The sequence below is a fragment of the Trichoderma gamsii genome, assembly GCF_001481775.2.
Source record: "Trichoderma gamsii strain T6085 chromosome Unknown Scaffold_5.2, whole genome shotgun sequence".
Classification (NCBI taxonomy): domain Eukaryota; kingdom Fungi; phylum Ascomycota; class Sordariomycetes; order Hypocreales; family Hypocreaceae; genus Trichoderma; species Trichoderma gamsii.
Genome location: NW_020171342.1, coordinates 136,455 through 154,744, shown reverse-complemented (window position 1 = coordinate 154,744; position 18,290 = coordinate 136,455). Strand labels below are relative to the sequence as shown.

At 46.9% G+C, this 18,290-nt stretch overlaps 5 protein-coding genes across 5 annotated transcripts; 3 read left to right on the top strand and 2 right to left on the bottom strand.

The window, feature by feature from the left end:
- Positions 1-541: 541 nt before the first annotated feature.
- Positions 542-5,649, top strand: TGAM01_v201952 (transferase family protein; the record flags this gene model as incomplete). The annotated part of the gene is made up of 6 exons (XM_018800192.1): positions 542-968; positions 1,025-1,410; positions 1,468-2,224; positions 2,284-2,336; positions 2,393-2,815; positions 2,872-5,649. The coding sequence occupies 6 exons, from the start codon at positions 542-544 to the stop codon at positions 5,647-5,649; spliced, it is 4,824 nt and encodes a 1,607-aa protein (XP_018666334.1).
- Positions 5,650-6,956: 1,307 nt separating this feature from the next.
- Positions 6,957-8,938, top strand: TGAM01_v201951 (hypothetical protein; the record flags this gene model as incomplete). The annotated part of the gene is made up of 3 exons (XM_024548882.1): positions 6,957-7,011; positions 7,065-8,569; positions 8,624-8,938. 3 exons carry the CDS (start codon positions 6,957-6,959, stop codon positions 8,936-8,938), a joined length of 1,875 nt encoding a protein of 624 aa, XP_024406285.1.
- Positions 8,939-9,305: 367 nt separating this feature from the next.
- On the bottom strand, positions 9,306-11,398 carry TGAM01_v201950 (hypothetical protein; the record flags this gene model as incomplete). The annotated part of the gene is made up of 11 exons (XM_018800190.1): positions 9,306-9,487; positions 9,543-9,596; positions 9,651-9,775; positions 9,828-10,078; positions 10,130-10,163; positions 10,222-10,462; positions 10,530-10,575; positions 10,632-10,786; positions 10,837-10,964; positions 11,014-11,105; positions 11,159-11,398. The coding sequence occupies 11 exons, from the start codon at positions 11,396-11,398 to the stop codon at positions 9,306-9,308; spliced, it is 1,548 nt and encodes a 515-aa protein (XP_018666332.1).
- Positions 11,399-11,846: 448 nt separating this feature from the next.
- Positions 11,847-13,333, top strand: TGAM01_v201949 (hypothetical protein; the record flags this gene model as incomplete). The annotated part of the gene is made up of 3 exons (XM_018800189.1): positions 11,847-12,159; positions 12,217-13,104; positions 13,164-13,333. The coding sequence occupies 3 exons, from the start codon at positions 11,847-11,849 to the stop codon at positions 13,331-13,333; spliced, it is 1,371 nt and encodes a 456-aa protein (XP_018666331.1).
- Positions 13,334-13,836: 503 nt separating this feature from the next.
- On the bottom strand, positions 13,837-14,895 carry TGAM01_v201948 (hypothetical protein; the record flags this gene model as incomplete). Its single annotated transcript, XM_018800188.2, has 1 exon — positions 13,837-14,895. The coding sequence occupies one exon, from the start codon at positions 14,893-14,895 to the stop codon at positions 13,837-13,839; it is 1,059 nt and encodes a 352-aa protein (XP_018666330.2).
- Between the last annotated feature and the right edge of the window lie 3,395 nt (positions 14,896-18,290).

The following is an 18,290-nucleotide window of genomic DNA, read 5'->3' as shown; positions in this document are numbered from 1 at the left end:
TCATGAACAGAGGACCGAAATAAAGGTGGGACAGGGCAAGCAAGGTGTAAGACATTGGTCGCTAAGGTGCATGGGCTCACAATCGAAAGACTTTGCGAAAGTAACAAGCAAAATGGATGGTTTAGCCAATCAACGTCTAGTGTAAGGTGTAAGGATATTGTAAATCTGGTATAAAGATTGATCATGCTCTTGATTTGAAATAGAGAGAATGGCAACTGCACAGCTTACTTAGTTGTCTCGCCGCAAACAGGACTCCACTATGCGGCCTGTATGTAAGTCAGAGCCTGAACCGTGCTTGAAACCACTATCTTATTCCCAAAGCATGATAGTTTCATGGTAGTTTTTGCAAGGGAACAAATATTTGCGCAAACTTGCTCAAACGAAGCTTTGCCAGTATCTATTTACAAATGCTGGATCTACATGGCGCTGATATAAATTACAGAATGCGTGATAAATATTCGCAGTACTGAGACACACGACTCATTTGCCTCGAGGGATTCAGCGTTGCAACCAACCTCCCGACAAAGAAGCTTATACTACAATGAAAACCACCAACTGCAGTGTCAGCTCGGCCCCAGCCGTCAGCAGCAGCAGCACAGATTCGCTAGCCACAGGCCAGATGGCTGCAGATGCTGAGAGTCAGACACAGACCTCTCGCCTGATCCTAGACATCATTTTTGAGTATGCACTCAACAAATTCGACGATTCACGGGAGCGGCTGGAGGGTGGGAGCACACGCTTTCTGGCCGTCATCGCCAGATTTGTTGCTGCGGGAACCAGGGTCGAGGCTTGTCTTCCCGCATTCCCGTTCAAGTCTGCAAACAGGGTCTACAAGGTTCTCGGGACGCTTCCAGATAAGGCGGAGGAGCTGGCGCTGGAACGGCTCAACGACATGTGCCGGCGCATCCAAGAGGTGTATCCACCCGGAGCTCGTGTAACCATTATTTCTGACGGCATCACTTACAACGGTAGGCTTTGTTTCTTTGAAGATCGGGATATTTTTGGGACTAATCTGTGATCAAAGATCTTTTATCCATATCTGACCGAGATACCTGGGCTTATGGTCGATCTCTGCGCGAGCTGGCCTCCAAGAGAAACTTCGACAATGTTGCCTTCTCCAGAATCAAGGATCTTTTGGATTTGCCGCTTCCAGAGACGCTAACGGAAATCATGTATATTGCAAACTGCACATCCTTCAGGCGAGAGCTGCTCAACAAATACGGTAAAGATGATCTCGACATCGACTCTGAGATCGCAAACAACCCCGATACCAAGCTGACATATCTCGGATACAAAAGATTCCTAGAGTCTGATCTCAAGTACATATTTCCCCAAGGACCGGAACGTGGAGCCAATGAGTACAAGCGGGACTGCAAGTATATTGCTAAGCAGATGCTAATCAGAGGCTACGTGAGACACCAAGTGTAGTATTACAAGGATTTAGTCTGTGTCGCTAACAGTTTACAGGCTTTCGCCCAAGCGATAAAGCACAACTACCCAGATCACCTGCGCCTTTCCATACACGAGTCGGTGGCGGGCCTGAAGCTTTCGATATGTCTGCTCAATACCAAAACCGGTTTTACAACCCCGTGGCACTGCAGCGTGGCTCAGCTGACAGACGGAGAATGGGTCAGTGCGCCGATGGGCGAGTTTACCAAGGATGAGAGAATGGAGCTTGTTGTTGAAGACGGACGGCCCGTGTATTTTCGCCAGAAGCCCTCGAATGATGATGAGAGTCCGACAGTAAATTACCTGCAGGAGGCGAAACAGATTAACATGAGCGACTATCTCAGCTCAGCGTCCACATCAAGGACTGTCTCGCCTAGAGTCCCATCGCCGAAGAACTTTGAGACCTTTTCACCGAGGGAAGATGCCATGAGTACTAGGGCGAGTACACCAGAGACGAATAGCCCGGTCACTTTGGCCACGGCAGACATTCTGATTGACAGTGCCAACGAGAATGAGGTCTCTCCCCAGGCAGAGAAGAGTAAGGGAGTGGATGGATCATACGGTAGACGGCTCATTCCTCAGATCATGGACAGCTTGGCGGCAAGAGATCCCGGGCGGATTGTCTTTTCCCTCACTACAACGAGAGATGGATCGCTTGGACGTCTTGATGTATCTGCAAAGACATTCACACAAGCAGTGGACAGGCTTGCTTGGTGGATCAAAAGCCAGGTCGGCACCAGCTCATCGATTAAGCCTGTGGGATACATTGGGCCACGTAAGCAAAGCTTTCATTGTTCACAATCCATTATAGCATGATGGACTAATATTCGCCAGACGATCTTCGACATGTATTGTTGACATATGCATCCGTCAAAGCCGGATACTCTGTACGCTGACATAGAATTGACTGCCAAGCGAGAGTGTTTACTGACTTACTTTACAGGCCTTATTTCTATCGCCAAAGAATAGCACCGAAGGAGCCTTGGCGGTTCTCGACGCCACCAGATGCGATATATGGGCTAATGCTGGCGAAGTGCCTCTCATCCCTCTCGTGAAGGAATTGTTGGAAAAGCGACCTATGCAGCTTTTGGAGCTTCCCCTGCTGGACGACTTGCTGAGTGACAAGCCGACAGACCCATTTCCCTACACCAAGACATTCGAAGAGGCCAAAGATGAGCCGTTTTGTTATCTCCACACGTCGGGCACAACCGGTGTCCCGAAGCCTATTCCTTGGTCTCATGGCCTGATTGGCACTATGGATGCAGTGAGATTGCTGCCGCCAGTAGAAGGTGACCAGGGGCTGCTCCCGTGGACTGCAGACTGGAAAGCGGGCGACAAGATTTATTCCAGCTTTCCAATGAGTCATGTAAGTCTGTTATTCTATGGGGAAAAAACTGTGATTAACCAACTTTCGCGCTTTAGGGGGCTGGGATCATCATGGATATCATGATGCCGGCACTATTCGACCTGCAGTGCGTCTTGGGTCCGGTAGGAGTGTTACCCAACATCAATCTTATCGAGAATCTGGCAGAGAACATGGACATTGACATCTGGAGCATGGTTCCCTCCTTGGTTGATGAATTGGGCGAAACGCCAGAAGTACTCGCCAAGCTGCGAAAATCCAAGTTCATCTGTGCCTCTGGGGGGCCTGTGAGCCCAACGAGCGCCGGAAAGGTAAATGATGTTATCCGGGTGCTTAATCTTACTGGAACAACGGAAGGCTTGTTTATCGGTAATTTGGTGGTCCCGAGAGAAGATTGGTACTGGTTTTGCTTCCATCCTTACTCGGGCTTTGAGTTTAAAGAAGTGGAAGAGGGCACATACGAGCATTGGGTGCACCGCAACGAGCACTGGCCACTTTTTCAGGGAATATTCCAGACTTTTCCTGAGAAAGACTCTATCAACTTTAAGGATCTCTACAGAAGACATCCATCCAAGCCATATCTCTGGGCGTTCAAGGGTAGAAGCGATGATCTCGTCGTGTTGTCCAATGGATACAAGATATCGCCGCTAGAGACCGAGGCTTCTATAACAACGCACCCGGCAATCATGGGCTGCCTTATATTTGGTACTGGAAAGCCACAGGCGGGGCTGTTGATTGAGTTGAAGGATGGCTACGAGAAGACAGACGAGCTTCTTGATAGCATTTGGGATGCCGTCAAGCAGGCAAACTCACAATCGAGACACAAGGATCAGCTGCTCAGAGATTTTGTCACCTTCTCTGAACCCGACAAGCCATTCGTCCGTACCGACAAGGGAACAATCAAGCGCCCAGCCACGCTGGCACTATACGGAGATTATATTGACCGCTTCTACGGCTCTCGAAGCGACGAGACGACCAGCTCTATCTCTATTGACACCACTTCTGCTGATGCAATTCAAAGTGGCCTTAAAACTATCTTTTCTTCAGTGCTGCCTGAAATTGATCACGCCTCACAAATTGCCAACTTTTTCGATCTTGGCTTGGACTCGCTTGGAGTGTTTTCAGTTGTCAAGTCCATCCGAGCTGCAACCGGCCTAGACGAGCATCTTGCCCCACGCCACATCTATGCCAATCCCAGTCTGGCGAGTCTTTCTATTGCCATCAAACGTTTGGCGGCGACTGTCAAAGCTGAGTTGACAAAGGATGCTGCTGCAGAGGAAGACGAGGTCGTGGTAAAAATCGCTCAAGAGGCGGCACAGCACAAAGCTCGCCTGTCGTTCCCCTTGAATGCGCTCGACTATGTCAATCCAAACCATGGCATGGGTCTCATGTTCTACTTTTCACTGCACGACGGAATTGCATTTCAAGATGTCTTCGATAACCTTCAGCAAGGCCTCAACCGGACCTTTGACATGATACCCGCACTTGGCGGTAAGATGATGAAGCGCTCAGATCAGGAAATCGGCTACATCAAGGACGACCTATGCGTTACTATCCCCCCACTATCAATGGCTGCAACTGCGCATAATCGGCTTGTATACAAGAATCTTTCCGATGTCCTCCCGGCTTTCGATGTGCTGAGAGATGCAGGCTTTGCAACCTCACTGTTCTCTGATAGTCTCGTTTTGAGAGATGATCCCTTTCCAGCCTTCCCTGCAGATATTTTCGTTGGGCAAGTCAATTTTGTCAAGGGCGGATGTATCATCGCTGCCGATCTTAATCACTGCTGCCTCGATGGCGTTGGCGCTGTCATAGCGATAAAGGCATGGGCAGAGAATTGTAGATACCTGCAAGGAGATGCTTCGGCTACGTGTCAGTGGTATGACCCCGAGAGCTTCAACCACAGCCTGCCAGAGATCGTTCACAAGCAGGAAGGATGGCCCAGTTCAATGGACGAAGTTGATCCAGCGGCATGGGACGTTTTACCATTCTTTCCGCCGAGCAATAACCAGCAAGCGAAGGCTACAGCTCCTCAGCCCGAAATCCACCCTCGATACGGATTTCCTCTACACAATGTCTGGCCCTTGCCTCGTGCTGAGCGGTGCATGACCACCACCATGTTCCTCATCAGTGCTGACAAGCTCGAGAAAATGAAAGAGAGTGTGGCGTCCGATAAATCTGTCCCGGGAATATATCTGTCAATGAGCGACATTCTCCAGGCCTTTTTCTGGCGAGCCGCCACCAGGGCACGTTATCGTGTTGCGAAGGAGATCCGGAAACAAGGTTTCAATTCTGAGGCAAAGTCCATACTGGAACTCCCCACAGACGGTCGGCCTTACTTTTCCTCTCTTCTGCCTTCAACTTATATGGGCAGTGTACTCGTTATGAACAGATTCAGCATGGATCTTGAGGCACTGTGCTCCCCTGATACAAGCATAGGCCGCATCGCCTGGCTACTCCGCCAGTCCAACGCGCGAATCACCCCCTCTCTTATCCACGATGCTTTTACCATCCTGCAAAATCTCCCCGACCATGGCAGGTTCTCAACAGCCAACATGGGCCTTGAGCACATGAACTCTATGATCTCCAACATGCTGCTGTTCCAGATGAGCGAGATATCTTTCGGCGACAAGTTCTTTGCAAACGGTGGTTCGCCAGAGTCAATGCGTCCACAAGTTGAACGAGGCAACGGACGGTTCCGATTCCTAATTATTTTGCCTATGAGGAAGGATGGAGGAGTGGAACTTATGCTGGGGACGCACCCTGAGGAGTTGGCGATGCTTGCGAAGGATGAAGAGTTTATGAAATATGCTGAGTTGATGGGTACAGAGGCTTGACCGGCCCCGGGTTAGATGTACATGCAACAGTGCTTGGTATAGACAATGTATAATTAGCGGAATCTCCCCTCCTAGAGTATAGCAATGGTGCACGCAAATTGGAATAAAATTATGAGTAAAATGAATCACATAAGCAGCATTGTAATGCCCCTTGAACTGAAATAACAGGAGGGCATCAACATCGAATGCTCATAATTGATGGTGCATGCTTTTGATTCATCAAAAATGCTGTCACACGCCTTGACCTAAGTTTTGATGGGCTCAGCTTAGGCATTATGCTAAGCGAGTCGATCTCAAAGTTTGAAGAGGACGATATTGTTACCTCATACCCAGCAAGAAGACGTGAGTTGTCAAGACAGCTACTATGAGGTTTCACAATGATTGGATTTACCTGTAGTAAGCTGTCTCATAAGTTCTTTCTAATACCTCAATGAGGCAGACTACTGACTGTCCGCGCTCTTCGTGAGATGTTAGAGATTGCAACCAGCGCTCGGGCATTATGGAATCTAGCCGCTATAGGTAATGGGGACAATAAATTTCTGTCGGGTGGTGTTAATGTTTAGGTACATGCACTAATTCCGGCCACGTACGGCTCTTGCTATCTGGGCTCCATCCTCTGCGCCACCGATCATGGAGCCCTTGGAAACAACTGCTCCGATGGATGCTGCATTTGCTGTTACCCATTTTTTCGCATTCACGGTTTAAGGCTTCCGAACAGTCTTGAGAGTTCGGTTGTGGAGATTATTACATCTGCTCATGCAGAGGCAACCGGAGCACCGCGATTCGTCGTCCAAGTCATCTTGACGAAATTGAAGCCGATCACACGATATAAACGAGATCCCCATATGAGAGGACCAGATTTGAATCTCAGCAGACATCTGAGCTAGATATACCGAAGAGCAAACCAGGCACATATCAAATATCAACAGAATCACAAGCCTTGGGAGTGCGCGCACCGTCATTGATGCATCTTTCATCTGGATTTATGTTCGTGACGTTTCCACTATCTCAGAGTTGAATTACAGAGTGTGAACGAGCATCAATAATCATTGAGTTTCCTTTCAATAAGTTGTCCCTCACTTGTTGGAGAATTCCCCATCGAACGGCCCTAAGCTGATAGTTACGTAAACCCGTCTCTAAGGAAGCCTAACCCCAGGAAATGGCGTCCGCCTAGCTCAATAAGTGTCCTAGCACGTGCTTCATCATCTTATCGCATCCAACCTCACGCTGCGTATTGCAGTACTAACTCATCCATTGGGAGATTGCCATAAACCTTACACTGTTGAAACGTTGATGTCTTCTATTCAATGGCCTCGCTTGCCAGAGCAGAAAACAGCGTGGCACGAATGCGGTGCCGTTCTGGTCTGTAATTCTATCGTCCAACACGATCCAGAGAAGTGTCTGACAGGGCCTAGGATGCCATACCTGCCGGGTACGAAAAGTGCGATGCAAAGCTGATATTGGAACATTGGAGGATGCAAAGAAACAAGCTTCCACATGCTCTAATTGCAAAAGACTCGGGCTTGAATGTCGGTGGCAGCGTCCTGCTCTTGGCGAGAGGGTCTCGCCTCCGCCAAAGAGGAGAAACATGATCGGACGGCGTGTCTCGCGTCGTGCAAACGAAGAAAGCTCGCATTCGCCTATATCTACCCAATCTTTGAAAGATGATGTTGCTAATACTCTGGGTGACAATGATAATATCACGGTGCTCAGCGAGATGACTGATCAAAATCAGGCTTCTCACTCTGAACAAAGCAATGATGTCTTGAGTCAGCCGCAGAGTGGCCCGTTTGAGCTATTTTCTGGCGGCTCATTTTACTTTGACGCCGCTCTGGATTACCAATCTCTAGAACTAGATCTTTCCGGCGAAGGACTGGATCTCATTCCATTACCAGCTGTATCGCCCTCTGTATTGCAGAAACCAAATGATGCGCAAGCATTTGATACCAATGATGGATTTCTCCTGGAAGAACCTGGCAATAGCTTATGGCAATTTGGAACGCTATCTTCAGACGGAGACGAACCGATGCTTCAAGCTACAAAGGCCAGGGGCCCCTCAGTAAACGAAGACAATCGGCAGTTGATCCAGCATTACTTGGAGGTAATGAAGGGTTATGCCAAAGTGGATGATCGTTCTAAAGACACAAATAATCTCTTTATTTCAGCATTCTCAAAATCCTTATCTTTTCCACCCTTGTTTTATGCCATTTTGTCATTCTCAGCCTCACATCTCGCCATGGAGAATCTTTCTTACTGCGACCAAGCAAAGATTTATGACCGGTTAGCACAAGAGTCGTTCAACCTATTTGCACGCGATAAGACGAGCACTGTGGACAGCTTGCTCTCGGCGCTTTTTGTCCGAGTCAAACAGATACACGTGACGGCTGGCAACATCGACGCCTTCTTTGAGCTGATATCTGCCGCAATCGATATCGTTCGCACCGAAGAAGTGGAAAAGGCGCTGGCAGATACATCCAGTCTAATCAGACGTATTGTCATACGCCTTGCTATCTTGGATGCGCGAGCATCTCATTATGGATTGGGCGGCGGGCAGCTTGTCCAGCATCTCCGGAGCATTCCCACTATGTCCCCCATTTTTACTGGAGAAACAGGGCAGATTTCAACGGTTGGCGATGTAAGCAGCCTTTTTCGAGCCGATTCTTTTCGCATGCGTGTCGCACAATTGGATATGAGGATACAAGACCAGCTTGGAAATGAATTGGCTACTCTTACCCCTGTTCGAACGGAAGAGATCAAATCTTTGTACAAGTCTATCCAGCAGCAGATCGAACTGTGGGAAGCAGAGGATACTATAGACAGAGAAAACGTTGAGGAAGAACAACTCAGTTCTGCCACATATGGTCGATTCACTGTCCTATCGGCTCTACACTCGGCTTTATTATATCTCTATACAGTATATGTGAGTACCTCTTTGTATGTTCGCGAGCAAAGACGTAACGCTGACAAATCAAAGCCGTTGCTATCATTTGATCCCGAGGCTTCGGTCTCGAAGATTCTACATTACCACCTTAAGATTCGCCACGACCCGTCTCGCAGTTGCTCACCATCCTCCATACTGCCGTCATCACTGTTTCTTGCCGGAATTTGTACCAGCGATGTGATTCGGCAAGACTGGATTATTGATCGCTTTCGTGAAGGAGAGCCATGGGGAATATATATTCGGAAGGCAAGAGAATTGCTCCAGGCTATGGTGAAACTGCGTAAGAGAGGGGATAATCCCAACGTGCGCGGCGTCATGGATCAGGTAACTGGAAGATTTATTATTTAGCTGAATAGTCATGTTTCTTCCTATGGTAATAGAACGCAGGCGTATTCCCATACATTTAATTGTTAGATTGGGTTTCTTTCTCGATCTCGAGGCGAGCACTATCGGCAATTAGACGAATCAGAGCCATTTCCGCATGGATCATTAATATGTAAACCGCAGATGGCACACATTACTATATTAAATGCTGAGGAAATTATCTTTGGCCCTCATTAGTAGGCATAGAGATTTATAGTAGCTGAAATATCACGTAAACATCGAATCCCATTTAGGTAGATGAGTACATGTTTAGTACACCAATAAGAAAATTCCACTGCTATACTCAAAGCTATTCAAATATTACCCAGAGTGGAACAAAAATAGGGAAACATTACAGTGTGTACCTAAACGTCTGCCACCGCTCAAAGTCTGTCTTATCGCTAAATTCCGTCCGAAGCACTTCATCCTCTCCACCTCCCTCTCTTGTCAACCTTTCATCACGGCGATTATTTTCATGCTTATACCACAAGTACTGCAAAATTGGAACAATGATCATCAAAGCATAACAGCCCACTATTTCAATGGATTAGAAGCCACTTTAAACATTTTGTTACTGAGGAAGACATACTGAGCATTCTAAAGGCCAAGTCATAGATTGGTGCTTGGCTGTCGAGGAAGAATTCTAAGGTGTATATTAGACAGTATTCTTGATCGTTGGGTACTCTTGAATGCTTACGCGGGCCTGCAATGAGTCCAGCAGCCCATCCAGCAAAGATGATGCCAGACGCAGTCGACTTCTTCGTGTTTCCCGCATAGTTGGAAGCCATTAATCCAGTACTAAGCGTAAAAGACATCGTGTGCCTATTCAAACGTTAATTCACGGAATTCATGTGAGTTACGCCGCGGTACTCACGTGTAGGTGAGATAATAGCCTGCGAGGCGGCCAGCTCGGTTGCTTTCGGGAAGTGCATGAAGCAAAGATGCACCTATTAAGGGCGGTATAGATACTAAAACGGATAAAAGAAGCCGGATGTTGTTGCGATGAGAGGCAATGTATGAGAAGATGAGAAAAGTTGCAAGCTGGATGACCGCTGCTGGACACGCAGAAATAACCGTCGTTTGCAAGGCTGAGAAGCCGAACCCTTTCACGATTTGGCTTGAAAACTGAAAATGGTGTTAGCTTTAGAAGGGAGTTACTTGAAATATGAAACTCACTTGACTCGCAAATGTTGAGGGCATAGTGTTGCCGCTATACAGAGAATGGTCAGCGCCGTCCCAGACGAATAACGGAGACACATGTAGCTCACACTGCAGTCACAAAAAAGAAGATGGTTTGAGGATCTCTCAATGCTTCCCAGAACTGAGGCCATTTCCAATGGTTGTCCGTAGAAACAGTCTGATTATCCCGCACTCTGTCTCTTGCGACTTCTCTCTCGCGTGGAGTCAGCCATCTAGCGTTGGCATAATTGTCGGGCATAAGATATGCCAGAATAAGTGCAAACACAAAGCTGAAAGAACCGAAGAACAGGAAGAAGATCTTCCAAGTAGCTATTGATGAGTTATGTACTACTAATAATTAGCGGGAGATTGCATATAGAGTTTTAAGTATACTTACTCGACCCAAGACCGTAGGAGAGAATGCCACCGAAGAAGTTTCCAATCTAGATACAGTAAGATATCACGGCATAGCAAAACCAACTGAGAATGGAACACGTACCGGTGTCCCACCGAGCCAAAAGGCGGTCCTGAATGCTTGCTCCGGCCGCGTCCACCAGTTACTTGTGACAATGACGAAGACTGGCCCGATGATGCTTTCTACTAGTCCAAGGAAAAATCGTGCGGCCATGATGCCGGCAAAGTTGAAACATAAGGCTGAATCGAATGTTAGTGCTGCAGTAAATAGATGTAACATTGAGACATACGTGTAAGGAGCACTATACTAGACCACGCAAACACCGCGGCCGCAATAAGCTTCCCTGTATGTTGTGGCCATTGGTGAACGATTTTAGCCCATGCAATTGACCCGATCATATAACCAATGTAGAAGATGCTGTAGACCTGTTAGCTATTTTGAAGGACACATTGGCGGGGCGCCTCACCTTCCCAGCCAGCTAAACTGGGTGCCATGAAGATTAAGTGACTCTTTCAAACCAAAGATGGAACTGTAGTTGATGAGGGTCTTGTCCAAAAACTACATTGATGTTGTCAGCATAAATCTGCAGTTTCTATATAAGTATAACCAACAGAGAAAATGTAGCAGCCGCACAAAAGAGGCAAGATGACGAAGTCTATCTTTCTTTTGACACGGGCAGCCTCTTCCTCGGTATACAGGATTTCTGTAGACCCGCTTATATGTGCTTTGTCCATATCTTGGTCGTCGGTAATGTTTTCAACATGATTGCTGGGCACATGGACTTCATCTTTATCCATGTTTCCAGATTCTATCGATTGCTTCGTTGCTGAGATGTCTCTTGTAGAAGTCATGACGAACAGTGTAGTGAGAAGCTCCCACTAAGTGTGTGATTCATCAACCAACAGAAATACGATGGAAGAGATGCATATTAAAAGGATCGTCAGCTTGCCCGAGGCATATTAAGGCAATTATTGTCGCTTGATTGAAGCAATGGGCTAGATACTGTTAATAGCGAGTCAAGAGCCGACAGTATCGGCTCTTCGACTCACGTGATCTTGTCGGCTTTCATATTAACTTTCTCTCAGGTGTGTTGTCACTCTCTTAAATGTTAGCCGACAAGCGATAGGACGTCATGTGATCTTATCGGCTACGAGCTCTGCGTAGCTTCGTGTAAGTCAAGGGAGGAGTCGAGGCAGATAAACAACACAAGGTCGCTGTATCTGCTCAGATGAGTAAAGAACTCATTTATACAGAGGGCCTGAGATAACCACGCCCTTGACATCTTATTATCAAGTCAAAATGGCAATTGGCAAGACACAGCCCGCAGAAGAGCGCGTCTATGAGCCGCAAATTACACACCTTTCAGACACAGAGGACTCACAGTCTGTGATTCTCGAGCCCTATCACGTCGATCTACTCCCCGAATATGACTACGTCAGTCGTGAGTATTTGATGAGTGGCGTGGCTGCTGGCGAGTCTTACTGCACCCGCCTTCTCCTACGATGCCCTGCAGACTCAGCCCAGTTTAGTGGTTTGGTAGTGGAAGAGCCGTCGCATCTCTGGGGAGGTACAAGCATCTGGCGCCATATAAACCGTTGGTTAATGAGAAATGGTAAGACCATGCATTAGACTATACTTTCAGCAGACATCTAACGAGAAAAATGAACAGGACACGCATGGCTCGAAGTTGATTCCCAGTCTCCTTCAGCGATTGGCAAGATCAAGAATCTCGATCCCGAGCGATACAAAAACATGCATTTCATTCCAGGACCCCTCGCAGATGAGTTTATGGATACCATACCATTCATGACAACTGTTACCCGGGAGACGTTGGAGCAGTCATACATTGATTTTAAGAAACAGTGGTGGCCGGCCACGACGCAATCTCCAGAGATTCTTACAGCGGCTTCTCACGTTCTCCGTTCCGGGCAATTGGGCATCGCAGCCACCAGAGTAGTCTTGACGGGCTTGTCCCAGACAGGAGGCGTTACTCGGCGATTCATTACGCATTCACCTCACCTCAGACTGCCTGACGGCGGTCTCCCGTTTGAAGCTTTTATTCCCTGTCAGTCTGGTGGGGAAGCTTTACCAGATGTTCCACGAGCCAAGATCATTGAACTTCTAGGCGAATCGGAATTCCAATCTGTTCGTCTGCCGTGTGGAGTTAGTGGCCAGATTATCGGCGTCTCTCATCGGCGAGCTGACAGCGATTCCTTCCGGCTTTATGAAATAGCAGGCATGGCTCATCGCGAATCTCGATATCCTTCCGACATTGATAAGAAGCGATGGTCAGTAGCCGAGCTCAATGGGGCAAAATGGAGCACTTTTCCCAACTCTTTCATTTACCATGCTGTGTTCGAGGCCATGGAGCGCTGGACGAGTGATGAGGCTGTTGCTCCTCCTTGTGGATCTACTATACAAACGATTGGATTGAGCGATGAGATTGTCCGGGATGAACATTGCAATGCAGTAGGAGGAGTGAGATCGTTGTATACAGACGTGCCATTGTCACGTATTGTTGCGGCTACCCCCAAGGGCCGACCAAATTGGTACTGTGGTATGTTTTAATCTTAATTTTGTTTTTGTGTTTCAAGCGAGCTAATGATCCAACAATAGGTTCTGAGTGGTCCTTTACGTCTGAATCTCTACAAAAGCTGTATGGCACGGTGGCCAATTATCGGCGTCTTGCCGGACTGGCGATTAAAAAGCAAATACAAGCTGGCTTTTTACTTCCAGAGGATGCTGAAGTACTTCGACGAGAAACCGTAGAAAATGTTATATTTTAAATTGTTTTCTATTTCATCATCCCCCTGGCTCCTTGCAATAGCTGCATTGGATGTCCAATAATATCTTTCCTAATGCCTTACACCCCTCTAGATGGTACTCATTTTGACGTTTGAAGACAGAAGCATTAAATATTTTGTTAATACTCCTTTTGCTTTCCTCTGGCCTGGCTGGTACACTTGTACCTGATTCTTTCTCTTGTAGGGGGTAGTAGTAGACTGCATGTATGGGGCTTCGCTTAATTGTATTGATGGCGAGCTTGAGCTGTGCTAAACGCGGAAGATCTGGGATATTGTCTATTAATCAGAACATTTAACGATATGAATCATCTTAAATATTTATCCAATGCTTGAGTGTTGTCTTGCATGATATATCGTGTACCATTTCTTTTGCTTTTCTGTATACAATTCTCAGTAGCTACTAACCACGCAATACGGTAAGTGGTAAGACACACTACAGCAGACTCCAGTTTTTGCGTGAAAAGCCGGATGAATGTCAACTACTATTATTTGGGAATTGTCTTCAGAATTTCTTCGAATTCTTCAAAGAAAGACCGCTCCCAGTCTGCCTTTGTTTTCGTCGGTTTCCAGCCCAACTCTTTTCCGATTTCCGCTCTTGATCTAGCATTGCTCGCGAATCCTAATTCGCACAATTGCTTGTCCCCACGAACCCATTTGTCGGCAGCTTCTTCTAGACTGATACTTTTCGTCTCGGTATCATTCAAGCGTCCAAGTTGTACGCCGGCTTTGGCAATCCACTGCGCGACGTCCTTCCAGGCGAACGTTCCAGTACCGCTGAAAATATATCCCTTCTCTCCAACCGGAACGGCTCTTCGTCCCTTGATCCGATCCAGCAAGACAATCTCGTATAATTGAGCGAGGTCGAGTATGTGCACAAAGTCCCATACGCCTCTGCCGTCACCAACGTACTCTGCTCGTCCACTCGCTATTGCTGATTTCATTTGCAGCGGATACTGGATGGTTATCCGGTTGAACTTTCCGGATCCAACGCCGTAGATTGTAGGGCTCATGATAATTGTCGTAGGCACGCCCTCTTCTTTTCCTGTCTCTACAACCACGAGATCCGTAGTGCGTTGGGCATATGGCTCAATCACTTCTCTTTTCTTTATGTAGTCATAAATATCTGAATCTTTATCGCTAAAAGTTCGAGACTCGGCATATGTTTGACTTATCGGGCGATCAGCGAGGTTTGACGTGCCAGACGTATGGATGTAGTATAGATCAGCATCCTGTTTCAGCTTTTTACGGATCCCAAGACCTTGAATCAGGGCTCTAGCGCTCGCGGTATGATATCCGGAAGCAGTGTGAATTACAACGTCGTGTTCGGAAGCTGCGGCTTTGATGGCATCCAAGTCATCGAGGTCTTGGATGGTATGAACTTTGAGACCAATGGACGAGAAGTATTCCGCTCGAGAGTCATTGCGAACGAGAACAGAGATCTCGAGGTCTCTGGTAGTCTGATTGGCGGAGGACTGCAAGTAGGAAAGAATCGACCCGCCGATATAACCAGTCACACCGGTAATGAGTATTTTTGTCATTGTCATCGCTGAGAGTATAAACGAGCCTTGAATAACTTGAATTTTAGTGATAGTTTTACTGGTTATATTTCCGCTGTTCTTTTTTGTAGACATCATATCGCCGGTGTGGCACGTGTAACTCTGTGGAGTCATCGGAGATAGTTGTCAAACGCCAACTTATCTCCTTCTGTTCCAGCCATAGCAAGCATTTCGTCGGAGATAATTGATCGCCAAGGATTAAGCTAGTCTTGATTGATGCTTGTATTAGAAATAGTGGTTTGATGCCTACGCTTGAAACTATTCTTACTTTTTCTCCTTCAACTGACGATCGGGGAAATTGGATCCAACGCCACACTCGAAGAATCTCTTGGCCTTGTTTCTACTCAAGATCTGGGTTCTTCGATTCATCATTTCACGTTTGTTATCTCGGCCTACTGAGTATAATAGTGAGAACGTGGATTTTTCCATCTGTCAAACGTGTTGTGACACCGTCTTAACTATAACATAACCGGATATTTGCACCACAATTTTCGCATTACGGGGAAGGGCTATCTATTACCATGTAAATAGCTCAACTGCGCAGTCAGTTTACCAAAAAAATACAGAACTATTCGATTCTCATATAGTTGGTAGTAGCAGTATCTACAGTACATTATCAAAGGTAGCATAGACATAGAACAGCAAGCCAACGGCATATTATAGAGCGCTCTGACTATACTCCATCTTCTTCCTGATTGAGGTTTCCTGGCTCCAGACTGCAAGTATTGCTACAACTCAGGAATAGGCAAAAACGAACCTACTAGGTGTGGGCGGAATAGAAAGAATCTTCGCTGCCGTTGTCGTCGCCATTGCCGCTGTAAAGCGCTGCAGTACTCGGTCCCAAATCTTCAACAGGATTCTTTTCTTCTTCTTTCCCCTATTCAATTGCGATTGTCACATTCTGTACGCACTATTTACTGGGCCTGAAGCCCTTTTCGACGCTAAATGTCTTTTCAACGGCTAACATTCCTGGTTTAACTCCCTTGGAATGTGGGAAGACAGTGCGGCGGCAATGTCCGAGTCCTGACTATTATGCACAGCCCTTTCTGCTTAGAGGAGTCGAGACGTGATGTTCGAGTGAGAGACAGATCTTACGGGATACATCCGCCGACTTGAAACCGAGTATATGGATTGTGCAAGGCGGTTTCTAAACGGTTAGCTACATGTCTCGCTTGTACTGTGACCCCGTGGGGATTCAGGGCGAGCATGAGACATCTCCACAGCGACGAGAGCAACCACGAGAACGAAATCAATGCAAGACATTTCCCAAAACCCATGTTCATGGGTAGAGCTTGCAGAGAGCATGGCACGTGAGACAATAATCTTAGCCAGGGGCACAACGGCCGGCCAAGTGCGGCCAGCCTTGCTTCGTCCTTCGATGAGAAAATGCCGGGTCCATCCAAGACAATGTGGCGGGGCAAGCTCGTCGTCACCGTTCCGGTGTACAGGATCCTGGTATTACTTACGGGTGCACAGCACCGGTTGAGCACATTGATTCATTGCAGGGCTAGGGACGTAATGGACTTTGGGAAAGGGGCGGCATAGGGCTCTGAGGGGGCAAGAGAAGGTATTCTTACGGCCCAGTTGTTGAGAGTCGAGAACGTTTGGTTTATGCAACTTTGAAACTAGACTTGTTCTCCCTACCTTATACTAAGTAAAGATATCTTAGGGAGGGGTCTCAGAGTCACCCGATTAGTGTGGCCTGATGTCCATAGGCCGCAGCACAGTATTGACACTGCCCTGCAAACGTGCTTTTTGCCGTGCCTTCCACATAGCCATGCAAGATCTCTAACACAGCGAATCACTCTTCAAAACTGCCAAAAATCGAACTTTCCCCTTGTGCTTTCTACTTTGCAGTGGCTGTAAACTATAGTTAGATCGGATTAACCAGTAAGCCGTCACATTGCAATACTGCCAAATTCGACGAAGTTTAGAATGCCCCTATTCCTTGCTCTGTGAATATAGGGAATACAGTAACTGATAACATTTATTTCAGACCTATGACTTGATTCTTTGATTAGTATACTTATAATCGATTATCATATGTCCCATCCCATCCCGTGCATTGCCTTTTCTAACCGTCTTGAGCACTCACCGCGTGGGAAGTTTCCAGTTTGTAAGTGCCTTGTCCCTTTTGTCTTCATCCCATTCCGTAACAAGGCATTATGCACTGTTGTCTCATTCTAGGAATTGGAGTTCGATTCATCGTATTTCTTAATATGATGTTATGCTTAGTTGTCCCATTTCCGCGCAAGACAGGGCAATTCTCCAATGCCGATTAAGAGTGTATGACCAGGAGGGCATTGAGACACTTGCTAAGCTCTCTACGTCTTTTGACATCGCTGCTAAGAGATCTCGGGACACCGGTATTCTCGCCGGAAACGGAGATGGTCATGGGGTAGAGGACAATTATTAAACTCTCAATATAGATCGTAGTAACTACTTGTACTCGTTGAACCATAGCTCATAATTACAATAAATGCAGAACACTTCTCCTCGCAGACCTCAATCTATCAACCACAATTCAATCTTCTCGACTTCTTATCCTACTATAACAAAATGACTCTTTTCCAGCTTGCCGGCGTTGCTACCCTCCTTGCTGTCGCGACAGCCCAAATCACTACGCCATGTACTTATCAGGAGTATGTGTGTGGCTCAACACTAATAACCAATGGCATGTTCTACTTCTCCATTATCTCTTATCAAGCTATAAGCTAACCTTGCCGTCAAGGATACACTGCTACCGCTGAATTAAGAGCAGCATATAGTACCAATCCCAATGCTCCGAATATTACAGATGCCCAGCTGGGCCAGGTCCTCTTCCGCTGCATCGACCAAGCCGGCGGCATTGTCGGCAACTCTTACTGCATCGTCAACTGTGCTGTGATTGGTAATAGTACCGTCAACGATATGTGTACAATGTAATGTGGAGTGGATACTGGGTGGTTACTGCGATGGCTAGGGAAATTGCAAGCCTGGAGGACGTGAGGGATGAGAGCCGTGAAATTGTGATAGTGCTACTACTCTTTTTTCCCCATGTTACAGGGTTTTTTTAGTGAGAGTAGCGATTTTTGAAACCTCGCGGGGTCACTTCTATGTTTCTTTGATGACGCCAGTCGGTCTCTACATCGTATCGTGCACAAACCGACCTCTAGATCACAGGAGCTTCATCAGTCCCAATATGAGCTCTATTTGTTTCATATGAGATACCCATTTTGGATAAGTCCCCATCTCAAGGAACACGGTCGCGGCGAGTTAGAAATACCAATCCCTAGCGACATGATTTCCAACAATTGAGGCCCTTTTCAAGTCGGTTGCAATCACATTAATATCTATTTCCTCAAGAAGTAAAGTAAAAAAAGTAGTAGTTCAATCACTTATCT